General features: G+C 48.7%; 1 protein-coding gene across 2 annotated transcripts in view; it reads right to left on the bottom strand.

Moving 5' to 3' along the window:
* The window catches only part of XPO6 (exportin 6), a 63360-nt gene that overhangs the window by 24452 nt on the left and 22805 nt on the right, over positions 1–16103 (bottom strand). For both annotated transcript variants that reach the window (XM_054271008.1, XM_054271007.1), the window contains exons 5-9: positions 15273–15432; positions 13428–13505; positions 6190–6643; positions 2808–2934; positions 1817–1926 (exon numbers count right to left, since the gene is read on the bottom strand). In XM_054271008.1, coding sequence (XP_054126983.1) covers positions 1817–1926; positions 2808–2934; positions 6190–6643; positions 13428–13505; positions 15273–15432 — 929 coding nt within the window. The remainder of the gene's footprint in view (positions 1–1816; positions 1927–2807; positions 2935–6189; positions 6644–13427; positions 13506–15272; positions 15433–16103) is intronic.

Here is a 16103-nt window from a genome sequence, read left to right on the forward strand (position 1 = left end):
CTCCCCCTCACTGAAATTCAGGCCCTTCTCCCCTGAAACAAAGGCAGCCCCTTTTCTGCTTGCACTGTAACATGTCACTGAAATGTCCCTGCACCTTTGGGAGCCAGGGGGCTGGGACAGAGCACAGCAGAGACCCAACAGAAATAATGCCGAGCTGCACACCCAGCAGAGCACCCAACCACAACACCACAACTTCAGGGATTTCAAGCAGGGTTAGTCTGCTTTTTCCTTGAAAAATCTCCTTCACAAAACAGCTGGGGTCTCATCAAAAAATCCTGTTTTTTTCTAGGGAGAATCAGGCTGGAAAAGCAGGCATTAAAAAGGAGTAACAGACGCAGAGCATGACGCAAGCCAAGTGTCAGATGTGACAGTCAGCTGTGCCACCAGCCAGGCAGCTGCAAGCTCTGGGCAAGGTGGTGTAACCTTGCATTTGGCAACTTCTGCAGTGGTGAAAGTGGCACTGTGTACAAAATGCAGAGTTTCTGAAGCACAGAACAGGAAATGTCCTCAGTGGCCCTGTGGTGTCACCACTCCCAGGCTGCCCAGCTCAGGGTTCCCACGGCTCAGGGTGTGCAGGGACGTGGAGATGTCAGAGCTGCCACTGGGGACAAACAGCACAGCCCCAAGCACTCCCAAGCTTTATTTAGGGTTCTGGAGTCTGACAGACCCAGGGACAGCTTTTTGTTACAATTTGCTCCATCACAAGCTGGGTGACACCAAGACAACACGCACAACATGCACGTTAGGAGCAAATAATGAAGTTCCACCCCAAAATCTACTTCTTGAGAAATTCAAACCCCACAGTTCCCATGTTGAAAGGAGGAGCTCTGCTCTACAATAGTTCCACTTTTCCTTGTGGTTATGATGCCAGGCTGGCTTTAAAAAAACAACTGCTGCTATTCAGGGTGCTCAAGGGAAAGAATATTCCTTCTGCACTCAGCAGAACTAAACATGGCACAAACCATGAACCTCAAAAACCCAAACAACTCCCCAGGATATTCACCAGATTTTTAAAGTGGCAGCAAAGAGACTCTTCTCAAACAAAACCCACCCCTTTCAGGGTCAGCCTCTGCCAAGGAAGAGCTGCCAACCACTGTTGCAGCTAATACACACAGTGGTAAGCAAGTGCAACTTTTGACTTCCAGTCTCATTTGTATTTCTCAGAAACACATCCCCTATTTAAACAGGAAGTTTTAAATCCTAATTAAATAAAATTTGTTTCCTAATTCATTAATTAGTTGTATGAGCTGTGTGAACACTAAGTAAGCAACTTGTGTTGTAGTTTCCTCCTCTAATTTGTGCTAAAATGTGCTCCAGTTCTATTTTAGATTACAAAGCTTCCTTCCTCTGCCTGCAAGGTTCACACACAACATATGTAAGTGCCAGTTTGTGTACCCAAACCTGCTCAGCCTGAGTTCTTGTGAATGAGTGTGAAACATTGAGGTTTATGCTTTTTGTACTTCATGATTTTCTTTTAGATTTTTCTTTTAGAAAAAAGAAAGGACTCAACCACACAGGAGGCTGCTCTAAGCAGTACCTTACTTCTCACACTCTTTCATGGTGACCACAAAGTCTCTTTGCTGCTGCAGGAAAAAATCCTTCCCTGGGAGGGTGGGCAGGCCCTGGCACAGGGTGCCCAGAGAAGCCCCTGGATCCCTGGCAGTGCCCAAGGCCAGGCTGGATGGGGTTTGGAGCAGCCTGGGACAGTGGGTGGTGTCCCTGCCATGGCAGGGGTGCAATGGGATGAGTTTCAGGTCCCTCACCCCAGCCCATGCCATGATTCCAGCTGTGCCACCCTGGCAGCCCCAGCCCTCACCTGTTGAGCACTGCTTCCTTGTCTGCCAGGCGACTTTTGATTTTGCTGGTCAGATAGTCCAAGAAGAGTGTCCAGATGTCCAAGCAAGAAAAGTAACCTTCATGTGTAGGCTGAAAGACACCAAAATTCCCAATGAGTGCCACAAGCTATGGCAAGATGGATTTCACACAGTGAAAACAGGAGTTAACATCCACATCAATCCATGGGAAGAGCTTCTTGCCTTACTGGAACAGTTCTAGGATGTCACTGGAGAGATTCAGAGCTGTCCAAAGATGAACAGGAGCTTTTGTACAAGGGCAGGAACCAGGAATTACAAGGCTGGTCTCAGTGCTAACCCATCTCATGGCTGGCTACACCAGTTTCCAGCTTTCCAGGGCCTGAAGGGGCTCCAGGAGCGCTGCAGAGGGACTGGGGACAAGGGCTGGGAGCAGCCTGGGACAGTGGGAGGTGTCCCTGCCGTGGCAGGGGTGGCACTGGATGGGTTTTAAGGTCCCTTCTAACCCAAATCATTCCATGATTCTGTATTTATTACTGATATTATGAAGCTGTTTCCTTGTCATTGTTCCTGTGTAAATGGGGATGAGCTGCACTGACAGCTTCTACAGCAAGGTAAAACCAACCTAAAGCCACAGGGCTTGGGGGTTTTAACACAAAAACTAAAAGCTACAAGAAAGCCACAGCTTGAGGACAAGGAATAAAATCCCCAAACACAAACCAAGCAAGTCTGAAAGACTTTTCCACACATTGTCCATTCCAAGGAATAGAAAAAAATTAAAACAGAAGCAAAGTTAAACATCAGATAAGTTGTTGTGCAGGGCGACCACCTGTGACCTCTAAATCCAAGAGCACATGAAGCCATCTCCAAATCCCCAGCACCACTGGGGAGTGCCAGTAAGACCAGTTAAATTCTCTTTTTTTGGGTTTACTGGGACAAAAAAGCTGGCCCTGGATAACAGAACAGATTGGGGAAAATGAGGATGTGGGGCTGTACCTGATGAAAAGTGTATTTGAACAGCAGGGCCAGGAATTCAACCACAGGGAACTGGGAGTAGGACTCGATCCTTCGCAGGTGGACGCTCACGAAGAGCCGGAGGAAATCTGTGAACTTCTCAATGTAGCTGCAAGGGAAAGGAGAAAGCACTGAGAAAAAACAGCCAAGGTGCCCCAAGGGAAAGCAACTGCATTGAAATAGTGCTAAAAGCCACTCAAAATCTTCTAATTCAAAGCAAAGTTACAATTAACCATCAGTAGAACAATTAAATATAAAGCCCTGCAGCAATTACCTACAGGATGGGCAACCCTTCACTCCATTAACACCTGAAACAGCAGAAAAGATAATCTAGTCAAAAGCAACTTTAATATTCAGATAAATATTGAGTTCAACCAGGCCTGCCAATGAACACAACCCCCTCCACCCTGCAGAAATAATTTGCTAGCAAAGGTCATTGTAGTGATGGAGACAGGATTAGTGAAATGAACTGTAGCCCTGAGGAATTCAGCTGGAAGCAGAAGTTAATGCAGGAATCAGCAACACAGGGGTTACATTTACAGGAGGGGGTGGGAGAGCCAGGAAGCTGAAAGCTGGAAAGGAAAATTCCTCCTGCAGTGGAGATCAGCCATCCAAGAGTTTCTGAGCTGGGCCTGAACTGGGAAATGGAAGAGGAATCTTCCTGTAAAGCATGGGGCTCCTCAGGGAATGTGCAAAGTGTAGTTCCCAAAAGGAATCTGCCACCAAATCTTCAGGGAATGCAGCAATGGCACCACCTCAGTGCAGCAGGGAGAGCTCTTGGGGGAAAACAGCAAAGCCCCAGTGGGGTGAGCTTTTACTGGGGACCAAGAGCATGAACTTCAGCTCCAGATCCATCTGTGCAGCAAGGGTTAAACACTCCACAGCCCCAGGAGGGATGGCAGCACCACACACAGGCAGTGCCAGCCCTCCCTCGTGCCCAGAGCTCTGAAATGCATGAAACTACTTCAAGTATTTTAAATATAAAGTTGGGCTCAGCACAGTTTCAGACAGGCATGAGCAGCCTGATTTTACTCTGCCTGCCCTGCACTGCTGCAAACTCTGGGGATTTGGGGTTTTTTTTGGGAATCCCCACTCTTTTTAACAAGAACTCCCTCATGACCAGCAGCACTGCCAGATGACAGAGCTGCAGCACTGGGGGCTGTTGTGAGCCTTCAAAAGCACACACTGCTTTGAACATGCAAAAAAAGATGAAGTTCCTTCTTTATTTGGCACTGCCTACATCTCAGGAGATCACTGAGCACACCTGAGCACAGATCAAACACTTCAAAAATCAAAGCCAGGGGGAAAAAAGAATTTAAAAAAAGAAATCTGAACTCAAACACCTCCATCCTTTTAATTTTTATTTTCTAAACAGGCTCTGACCTGAGACCAGTGAAATTCTTCCTTGGCCCCCAGCCCCCTTCTCCACCACTGAGCCATTGCCTGGATCCTTACCAGCCACTTCCCATCTTTTGGGATCTTCAAAGCCAAACACAAATGAAGCAAAAGGCAACCTGAACTTACTCTTTCCTGGACTGTCCAAAGTGTTCAGACTGATTTTTAACAGAACAAAAGTAACCAGCAGCACAAGAGGAAGGCAAGGAAGGACTCCAGAGCCTGCAGGTTCTGAGCACACCCCTCTACTGAAGGGAATTTCTTCAGTGCCCCTTTCCTTCAGGATTTCGTTAGTCCAAGCCAGGATGACACTTCCATGCACTGAGTCCTTATATTTTGGACACAAAAAGTACAGCTGTGCCCTTAAGTGACAACAGGAAAATCCTCATGGTCTTTTCCACAAAGACAAGGAGAAAAGAAAGCTCCACTCCCCCAGAAGCCAGCTGGACTTTCCCAGTCTCCAGAACATCTTGGTTCCATCCCCATTTCAGAGCTCAGCAATGAATAAAGGATTCTCCCAGCCCCAGATCCCAGCAGTCCCTGTGGATAACAGGTCTGAGGAATGGCAGCACCACCTCTGCCCAGGCCAGCACAGCCCCACATACCCCACTGAAGGCTGGCCCCAAAGGCTGCTTGTAGTGTCCATAAAAGAAAGAACAGCTAAAAAGGGGATTGTGGGTGTCCAGGAGAACTTTTCTGAAATCCAGAGGGGAACTCCTGGCTCTGTGCCTTGCAGGCAAAGGTGTCCCATCCCCACATGTCTCATTTCTAGGCAGAGAGTGACACAAGTCAGAGCTAGCAGAAAATGAGCAGCAGAATTCTCTGTGAGTCTGGACTTACCACCCCAAATTCATGCCTTTATCTAAAGACATGAAAAAAGAGAATTCTGCAGCAGAAACGTGCAAGTTCTCTCTACAAATGAACTCACACCTTTTTTCCTAAATGTTTTTTTTTCTCCGGAGTGGAAATTTATTCCCACCCTTGTGTACCCATAGTAGGATACTCAGCACTTTCACACAGTTACAACCTCTCTGCCACTGCCAGCAGCCCTGTGACAAGAGGCAGCACCAAGGCACCACCCTGCCAACACCCAGGCTCAGCCACTCAACACAACAGCAGGAGGAGTCTCACTTTGTCCCTACAAGAAGGAATATCTGACATAAGAGAGTGGAGCTGTCCCAGAGAACAAAAGGTGGCAGCAACACCCTGGAAAAGGAATACACAGCTTTCCAAGGTGCTGCTGCTTCCCTGCTGCCTCCAGCTGAGCCTGTGGAGAGCAGAACTGCAGCCACCACTTAGGATGCAGATAAGCCTTAGTTCAAAGTTCTAGTTCTAGTTCTTAGTTCTAAACCTCAGGTTTTAGCTTTTTATTTTTTTCTTTTTTTTTCTATTTTGTGCTGCTTTGGTGTGTGGGTCTGAGTTTCATATAAGGGGATAGTGAAGCCATTCACACGAACAGAGCTCCCCAAGCTGTGTTTGGTGCTGTTTAAAAATAAATTTAAAAAGCAAAAATAAAAAAGAATCAGAAATGGTCAAGGCTCAGTGAAGGGTAGGAAGCTTCTGCTGTCTTCTCCCAGGTCGTGACTCACAGGATGTGTTCCCACTTTGAGCACAGTGGCAGACACTGACCGGAGGGGACACAGGGGACACTGCAGTGCCTTTACCTCACTGAGCCTCTTCTGTGCTCTGTGACAACAGCTTCAGCTCTGGTGCCACCTCACACCTGCAGTCAAACAGCAACGAACGGGGACAGGGGAGGGAAGGGACAGCAGGGGACACAAACCTGGGCCAGCAGGGGACACCAACCTGGGCCAGCAGCTCCCTCAGCACCCAGCCCTTACCTGGGCACACCCACCTCTCTGCCCGGCTGCCCTGGCTCAGTGCTCTGAAAGAAAAGCCATCAGACACAGCATGCAGCACCCCAAACCAACCCCCCAGCCCTTCAGAGGCAGCACAAGGCTGCTCCTACCTCTCATCCAGCTCCTCCAGGCGGCTCTTCACCGTGTGCGCGTTGTTCTCCCGGGTGATCTTCTGCAGGAGGTAGAAGGTCTGCTGGAACATGCGCAGCAGGTACTCCTCAAACTCCATGGGCACACAGTTCTTGGACATGAGCTCGTTGATGCAGGCCATGGCCAGCACGCCCAGGCGGCCCCGCTCCTGGCCCAGCAGCGCGCTGGGGCTGCTGCCGTTCACCGAGGACATCTTGCGCGCGCGCGTGTCGCAGCCGAAGCGCGCAAAGTGGAAGATGGTGGTCAGCAGGGACGGGGTGATGCTCGTGGACAGAGGGATCCAGCTGAAGAGGTGAGCCAGGCACTCCAGGGCCAGGGAGCAGATGTATTCACTGTCTGTGTCCAGGATGGGGATGGGCTGGTTCAGCAGTTTGGCCGCGTTGGGGCTCTGCAAGAGGCTACTCAAGAGGTCACCTGGGGAGAGAGGGGTGCAGTAAAAGTAGGGGTGCAGTAAAAGTAGGGGTACAGTAAAAGCAGGCAATCCCTGAGGCAGGAGATGATTGAGATCTGACTCTAAGGCTTTGGAATGTTGAATGCTCTACAGTGTGGCTGGACAGTGTTCAGGCAGAAAGGGACCTGGGGGTGCTGGTTGACAGACAGTTGAATATGAGCCAGCAGTGTGCCCTGGTGGCCAAGAAGGCCAAAGGCTCCTGGCCTGGATCAGGAATGGTGTGGCCAGCAGGAGCAGGGAGGTCATTCTGCCCCTGAACTCAACACTGGTGACACCTCATCTTGAATACTGTGTCCAGTTCTGGCCCCTCAGTTTGGGAAGGATGTTGAGATGCTTGAGCACATCCAGAGGGGGCAGTGAGGCTGGTGAGGGGCTGGGAACACAAACCCTGTGAAGAACATTTGAAGGAGCTGGGGCTGTTCAGCCTGGAGAAGAGGAGGCTCAGGGGTGACCTTATTGCTCTCTGCACCTTCCTGAAGAGAGGTTGCACACAGGTGGGGTTGGTCTCTGACAGAACCAGAGGGCACAGTCTCAAGCTATGGCAGAGAAGGTACAGGTTGGATATTAGGAAGAAATTTTTCCCCAAAAGAACCATAAAGTACTGGAATCCCCTTCCCAGGGAGGTGGTAGAATCATCATCTCTGGATGTCTTTAAAAAAGACTGGACATGGCACTTAGTGCTGTAGTTGAGGTGTGAGGGCACAGGTTGGACTCAATGATCTTAAGAGGTCTCTTCCAACCTCATCATTCTGTGATATTATTTTACATTATATTATACTATAACTACACTACATCACACTTATTTCCAACTACTGAAAAACTCGTGGCTGTCTGCCAACAGTCCCAAGACACATATATGTAAATCTAACTGGTCAATGAATCTAAACACCATCACCAGAATCCAATCAAGCAATCCCTTCAGGTAAATGCTCTTCCAACACATTCCACATGCTTAAAAACACAGGAGCAGCAAATGAGAGAAGATTTGTTTTGATCATTCTTTTCTCTGCTTCTCTCACAGCTCCTCTCTGTTCAGAGAGCCTGTGAATACCACAGAGGGGTGTCAGCATGAACCTCCAGCTGCCCAGCCCAGGCATCCTTGTGGATCCCTTCCACCTCAGCACACCCTGTGATTCAGTGGGTTATTTGGCTGAGAGGAACTGGTGATTTCTGTTCGGGAACTAGCCTCACACAGCCCCTCTGGCCTCACCAAGCAGGGCTCTCATGGTATTTCAGGAAATGCAAAGCCATGAGGTGTAAAATAGGAATTTATTATAAAATTCTATCCCCCTACAAAGCTGAGCATCCTTGATATAAGCTTGGCACATCTGTGTTACACTGAACATCACAGAGGCTTCTCCTGGCCTGTGACATTTGTGGTGATGTTCTCAAAAAGCTCATTCAGGCCAGCACCTCTTCCCAGGGACTAAATGCCATGGCAGGCACAGATCACAGCCCCCATGACAAAGACTTCTCAAGAAGGGTGGAGCCTGAAAAGTTTGACACAGCCTCAGGATTTATCTCCCATGACTTCCTCCAGCCTCCAACAGAAGCCACAGAAGTTAATATTTGCAATATCTCATGACAGAGTTCCACAGCTTCACCACGAAGCTGCTTTGTTTGGGGTATGCCAGCTGCTAGTTTCACTTTCCACCCAAACAGGAAACAGAAATAATCCCTGCTTTCACTTTCTCTGTGTCAGTAGGCTTCTAACACAGCCTCTGCTCAGTTTCTTTGACAGAAAGAAGGTTTTGCTTCTGTTGTCACTTATAGGGAAGCCATTCAAATCCCTCCATCACCTTCAGTGCCCTTCTACAAAGCCTTCACTGCTCCTCAGCACCTGCTGATACTGAAAGAGCAGAACTGCAGCCACCACTCAGGGTGCAGATGAGCCTTAGTTCTGATACCTCAGGTTTAGATTTTTCGTTTCTCTTGATTTTGTGTTGCTTTGGTGTGTGGGTCAGGGTTTCATATGAGGGGATGGTGACCTCTCTTCACAAGGCAGGGAGACACAACAATTCCTTCTCTAGCTGGGGACCAAGGACAAATGATCCAAATCTCAGGCCCAAGAGCACCAACAATGTGGACTGAAGGGAGAAAAACAAGCAGGATGGGACTGCATGAGCTGGGGCTAATTGGACAATTAGCTCAAATATGCAAATGGATCAAAATTTACAAAAATGTGACATCTTGGAGCCATCCAGGCACAGCTACAGCTGTGGCTCTGGTACTGCCAGGGTGTGGCCTTTCAAGGCTCTTCTAATAAATATCCTCTTTGTTCCCCTTAACTCTGTTTAGCCTGTTCCAGCTGCTTCAGGCATCAGTTCCACAGAGCAGCACAGCAGGGAATTACTCCTGCTGCTGTGAATTCTCTGCAGAATGATGTGGAGAAGCTCTGAAGTTAACTCTGCCTAGCCCAGGCTGAACTTTCCCCCTCACCTTTCATGTGCCACCTCTAACCAAGCCACCAACAACCCAGACACTCCTTTATCCCTGGTGGCCTTTGCTTCCTCAAAAGCTTTTGGAAGCAAGGGCCAGCCCCAGCCAGATGCTGCCCACAACCTCCAGGCTTCCACCTGCTGCAAAACTCTTCACCTTCCCCAAGTTCTTCAACACACTTCTTTTCCTTGACTACTTCATCTTTAAAAATCTGGCACTTGCTGTGCTACAGAATCTCAAGTTCTTAGAGAATCTGAGTGATTTTTTATGGAAGTGAAACATCCTGACACCAGCAGTGCCAAAATAACAGCTATGAATTACTGAGCTACTTCCAATGTACACAAGAGCCTGAGTGATGAACACATCCCTCCTTAGTCCTCATTTTTCACCAAGATTGATGTCTTACATCACTGAATTCATAATTCCCTGCCAAGCCTTATCATTGCTTCTTTCTCCTGTGCTCCAGAAACTGGAGGCATCACATGGCTCTGGCTGAGCTAGACAATCCTGCCCTTCAATCTGAGCACTGAACCCCCTGAGGGGACATCCACAACTGGACACATCTGTACAGCTCATATTGTGCTTTTACAGACCCCCTGAAGCTCAACCAGGCCAAGTGCACCAGGGCTGGGGCAATCCCAAGCACAAACCCAGGCGGGGCAGGGAACAGACTGAGAGCAGCCCTGAGGAAGGATTTGGGGTGTTGGGGGGGTGACAGCTGGACCTGTCCTGGCTGTGAGCACTCAGAAACCCCCCTGGGCTGGGCTGAGCCCTGCTATGGGCAGCAGGAGGGGGGGATTCTGCCCCTCAGGTGAGACCCCAAAAAAGCAGCAGGACCTGGAGCTGCTGGAGAGAGTCCAGGGGAGCCCATGGAGATGCCCCAGAGCCCCTCTGGAGCCAGGCTGGGAGAGCTGGGGGTGCTCACCTGGAGAGGAGAAGCTCCAGGGACACCTCAGAGCCCCTGCCAGGGCCTGAAGGGGCTCCAGGAGAGCTGCAGAGGGACTGGGGACAAGGGATGGAGGGACAGGACACAGGGAATGGCTCCCACTGCCAGAGGGCAGGGCTGGATGGGATATTGGGAATGAGGAATTGTTCCCTGTGAGGGTGGGCAGGCCCTGGCACAGGGTGCCCAGAGCAGCTGTGGCTGCCCCTGGATCCCTGGCAGTGCCCAAGGCCAGGCTGGGCAGGGCTGGGAGCAGCCTGGGATGGTGGGAGGTGTCCCTGCCATGGCAGGGATGATCTTTAAGGTGCCTTCCAACCCCAACTATTGTTACTCTTTTAAACACTCAGTTCAGCCAGCTCCACAAAAATCAGTGAGAATTAAAGATTCTCATCTTTTAATCCATCCACAGCAGAAAGTCTCAGTTACACTCCTGTAACTCACAGCAGCTGGTTCAAGTGCTTTGCACACAGTTAAATCACTGAAGCTCTGGGGTTCAGGGATTTTCAGTGGCTTTGCAAACAGGGGACAAATTCACAGCATCAGCTGCATTCATGCCAAAGCAGGAAACTCCCAGTGACTGCCTCTGCCACAAATGCTCCTGCTGCTCATTTGTTTGCCACAGGTGAGGGAATATTCCTGAGGAAGGGATTCATCAGGAAATGTGCTATAAATCATGCAAAGACAACATTTGGAGGCTGAGACTCTTGCTGAGTAAATCCTCCACCATGGCAATAACTCAAATGTTGTCCAGCTTGGGGCATTATCAGAGTTGCTTTGCTTAAGTGATATGAGAAATGAGTTTAATGTTGTCTTCAAGTGCTATTTAAAACCCACGCAAGACTTGCAAGTAACCATTTCACTCCACTTCCCTGTGCAAATGAAAAATAGGAAGCAGAGGTTTTCCAAGTTCCTAAAGAGAGCTGGGCTCTGATGGAGGATATTAAACATTTATGGGGACTCAGGAGCTTGTTCTGCTCTTGAAACACTTTTAATCTCACCTGAATGGAAAGAGTAAAGTGGTGGCCTCACTTAAGCAATGAAAACATTCAAGAGTCACCAGAATTGAGTCTCAGGGAACACAAACTGAGCAAGAATGGATCAGAGGGAAGCACCTGGTGCTCCCTTTGGAAGTGGTGGAATCATCATCTCTGAAAGTGTCCAAAAGCCATGGGGATGTGGCACTTGGGGACATGGTTTAGTGGTGGCTCTGGCAGTGCTGGTTAATGGCTGGACTCAGTCTTAGACTCTTTTCCAGCCTTAGTGATTCTGTGACTTCAAGAAGTGGAAGCACAACCAATTTTAAAATGGACACAGCGAAGACAGCACAGCAAAATAAAACTGAGAGAGTTTCACACAAACAAGTTTGTACAGGCAAAATGAAACTTCTAAAGGCACAGCTTGTGTGGTCCTGGTTCTTAGCAATTATCCTGAGAAAACACTGTGTGAAAAGTTTGTTTGTTTTCCCTTGGAGGGGAGAAAGGAAAAGGCAAGCACAGAAGTGCAGCCGACTTCCAGTTTGGGAAATCTGATCCCAGGTCACGAGGGGAGCACACAGGTGGATGAAAGCTGCCTCAGCAATCCCCAGGGGACTGAGGGACATCTCCAACAGGCTTCCATGACAGCCAGCACAGAATCTGTCCCACCAATTCCCTCCCCCAGCACCATTCTTAACAATTGACACCAGAAGCTTTGATCTTTTCTGTAAATATTTCCTGTCCAAACTCTCCCCAGCTACAGCAAAATCCACTCTCCCCCTGCCAACCCAAAGGAATATTTCTTCCCATTAAAGTTTGTGGTTTGTATATAAATATAGAAATATCTTAAGCTCCTCTACAGGAAAGGAGCACTCAAAATGCTGCTCAAACTTCAATGTGAAAGGTTTAGCACTAAGCAAAACACTGCCAAAGGCTTATCAGAGGCAGCAGGCTGGAGCTGCCTGCTGCAATCTGGCCACAAGGAAGTGATCTGCAGCTCCCAGGGAACTGCTCAAGGTCCCAGGGACAAGGAAATGTGTGCCAAGGACAAGGACACAAAAATGTGTTCTCCATTTCAGAGGTAACTAAGAGGTAGAGATGTCAATGGGTTAACATCAGATAAGCACTCACACAAAGGTCTAACAGGAATAGATAGAAAAACTTTCATAATCACAGAATGGTTTGGGTTGGAAGGGACATTAAAACCCGTCCAGTGCCACCCCTGCCATGGCGGGGACACCTCCCACTGTCCCAGGCTGCTCCCAGCCCTGCCCAGCCTGGCCTTGGGCACTGCCAGGGATGCAGGGGCAGCCACAGCTGCTCTGGGCACCCTCTTCCATTTCACACAGACTTGGCTACTTTCACTTTCCTTTTCCCCAGGTAGGACTCAGTTTTGCTCCACTGGCTTTGATGTGCCAGCAGCTGGAATTCAGGGAATACCACTAGCAGGAATTCAAGGGACAATGCCAACCCCATGCAAGGCCACAGCCTTGGGGCAGAGGGGCTGCAAAGCTGTTCAGAGGAAAAGTGTGCCCAGGTGGGCAAGAGGGCAAAGGCACTGGGCCTGGACCAGCACTGGGGTGGCAGCAGGACCATGGCAGGGACTCAGGGACTGTCCCCTGTGCTGGCACTGCTGAGGCAACTCCAGTCCTGTGTCCAGTTCTGGGCTACTCCCAACACTGAGGGGATGGAGCGTGTCCAGAGAAGGGAACAGAGCTGGGGAGGGGCTGGAGCACCAGGAGGGGCTGAGGGAGCTGGGCAGGGGCTCAGCCTGGAGAAAAGGAGGCTCAGGGGGGACCTTGTGGCTCTGCACAGCTCCTGACAGGAGGGGGCAGCCAGGTAAGGGTTGGGTTCTGCTCCCAGGGAACAGGACAAAGGGAAATGGCTTTAAGAACCAGGAGAGGTTCAGATTGGATATTGGGAAAATCTCTTCATAGAAGGGTGGTCAGGCCCTGGCACAGCTGCCCAGGGCAGAGGGGGGTCACCATCCCTGACAGGATTTAAAAGCCTTGCATATGTGGCAGCTGGGGACATGGGTTATTGGTGGCCTTAGCTGGACTTGATGACTTTAGAGGCTTTTCCAACCTTAACAATTCATGATTTTAACTCACTGTCATTAGAGCATTTTGCACTGAAACTTCAGGGAGGTTTCTGCCATCTGAGCACAACAAGCAGCTCTGTGGGCACATTTTAATGACATTTGCAGTGGGGTGTCCCCACAGTGCAATTTGTTTTTTTGTGTAGAGTTTATCTTTCCAATCAGGAATTTTTTGGCCTGTGAAAAGCTCTGGGAAAGGGTTATTAGGAGAGGCCAGACAGTAAAGGAAGGAATCTGTGCCTGATACTGCAGGTTTAAGTACATGGAAATCCCATCTTGCAGCTTTTCCTTACCACTTTCTCCTGAGGTTGGCGATGGGGGTGGAGTGGCAGCAGTAGCACTGTGCTTATCCCAGATGCTCTCCAAAATACCTGGCCAAAGAGAGAACTTTCAGAAATGTCTTCTCAAAGATACACTGATCCAACAAACACAGCACAGACTGCAGGAGAACTCAGGCAGAACACAGCTCGAGTGGTTTGGGAGGGACAGAAACACTCCACAACAGCTTTGGGCTCACTAAGAGCAGACAATCCCTATCCCTCTCCATGGAGGGAGCTCAGCAGCTGCTGTGCTGCATGAATTGGTTCATATTAAGTTGGCCCAAGTGCTGCAGGGCAGAGCTGAGTGCTCACAGAGCAGCAGCAGCCACTGCATCACCCCCATTGTGCTCCACAGACGCCCAGTGTCAGAACCCAGGAAATTCCTGTGAGGATTTGAGACCCTGGCAGGGGGCTCAGAGACCTTGGCACAGAATCAAAAACACCTGTGCCTTTGATTTTAACTCATAAAAACAATTATCAACTTTGTGTGAAAAATTACAAGCCACAAGAATTGGAGTACATTGTTAGTGAATTTATCACAAAGTGAAAACGTAGAATTTTAGAGGTTTTAGAATGAGAGTTCAAAAAACAAGATAAAAAATGTAAACATGTTCTTTCTCCTTCTTAGCCTCCATCTTCTGCTGTAATAGTAACACTTTTAAATTAGTATAGAGTAAAAACAAACTGTCTAACATAAGTTATAAGTATTAGAAAATTATTAAATGCAAATAATGCACAGGTAGTTTTTAGTATAAAAAGACAACACCACCCTGAGGGTGGTCAGTGCCATGAACCAATGTGCTAAACAGATCTCAGCAAGTCAAAAAAAGACAATGTATTAAATAAGAGCAAATAAACAACCCTAAGAACAAAAACCAAAAAATTCTGTCTTCTTCTTCAGTCTCAAAACTGAAAAAAAGAGACTTTCTAACACCTCCAAGTCATCTTGACACCAAAGCCCTCATCACCCCAGGAGTGGCAGCCCAGCTGTGGGTGCTGAGGGGACAGCCAGCTCAGTGCCACAAGGTGTGACAATATATGATGCTTTTATCCCCAGTCATCTTGTTCTATTTATGCTGAATAATAAGTTTTACACCTTTAGGACTTGCTCCAGAAAGTGAAGGGGGCAGAGAAGGAGCAGCAGTTTGTTTTCAGACACTGCACTCACTCCTTCACATTCCTGCTCCTGGACTGTGTTGTCTGCAGACAAACTGACAGCAAGACAGAGCTCTCCTTTGTTTTAGTTAGTTTTAACTAAACTAATTTTTTTCCCTCTTTTCTTTAAACCTGTTTAACCCTACTCTGGACTGAACACCAGAAGAGCACCAGCAGCTCACATCTGTGCCCACAGCGGGGTCTGGCATTTCCAGCACTGGAGGGACTGATAAGAAAGCTCTCTTTTGTTTCAGTTAGTTTTAACTAACTAAACCAATGAAGTTCCTTAGACCGTAAGGTCTTTTTTCCCTTTTCTTTAAACCTGTTTAAACTTACTCTGAACTAAGCACTCAAAAGAGCACCAACAGCCCCACCAGGCTGCAACATTTCCAGCACCAGAAATATTGATAAGAAACTGAATTATCCAAGCTGCAACCCAGGGAAGGGACTTCCTGAGTTTGTCATCTCTTTTAGAGCAGCAAAGAATTTTATTGTTTAATACTGTTGAAGTTTTCTTGTTTAATAAACAAGTTTTTTTCCACTTCTCTCCAAAAAAGTATTTTCTCCCGAACCGGTTGAAAAAAGAAACCAATTAAATCTGCTTTCCCCTTTAAAAGTTCTGTCCAAAACGTGCCCTGAAGCAGGACAACCAGAGCCATGTACCTGTGAGGAGCCCCAGCACGGTCTGCACCTGCTCCAGGAGCAGCTTGCGCAGCTCCTCCTTGCGGGCCACGCTCAGGTCCTCGCGGGGACACGCCAGCTCCTCCGACGTGGTTTTCAGCATGATCAGCCCCAGGGGAGTGGTCACAGGAGACTGGATCAGCTGAGGAGCACAGGGATGAGAGCAGTGTGGTGACAACATGCACTGACACACAGGGATTAGCAACACTACTCCCAGTTTACAACAGCTTCACCACTCAGGGCTCTCCAGTTCGACTTCCCCAGACTGAATCTCTGATGTCGCAACAGCTCGAGCCCCGTGGGAATCCCTGGGGTTTCAGGAGAGCTTTCATAATGTCATTGCACACATTGTGTGTCCCAGCAGGGTCACAGAACAGCCTGTGCCTTCTGCTTGCTGCAACCCCTGCCCAGCACCACCTCAGCGCAGCAGGGTCCCCAAAAATGTCCCCTTCCCACACGGCCCAAAGGCTGCAGCCAGGAGCAGATGGCACCTGAGGGACCTGAGCTCCCCTTGCACCTGCACTGGATCTCAAACTGGAAATTGCATTTCTCCCTGTGGCATTCACATTCTCTGAAAACATTCCTTTGCCCAGGGTTTTTCTCCTGGGAAGCTGAAAGGCAGCAAGAGAGGCCTCAGAGAAAAGGAAAACAATTCTTATCTCATTTGCTTCTCCTGTGTTTTGCTCATCTAGAATGTGTTTGGAGATTGTTTACCCAAAGGTGACTGCCTGATTGTATTCTGATTGTGAGTTGTTTTCACTCTTTGGCCAATCAGGGCCAAGCTGTGTCAGGACTCTGGAGAGAGTCAGGAGT

Source organism: Melozone crissalis, unplaced genomic scaffold (genome assembly GCF_028551555.1).
Source record: "Melozone crissalis strain CALT ecotype California unplaced genomic scaffold, PUWL_Pcris_2 ptg000012l_1, whole genome shotgun sequence".
In the NCBI taxonomy this organism is placed as follows: Eukaryota; Metazoa; Chordata; class Aves; order Passeriformes; family Passerellidae; genus Melozone; species Melozone crissalis.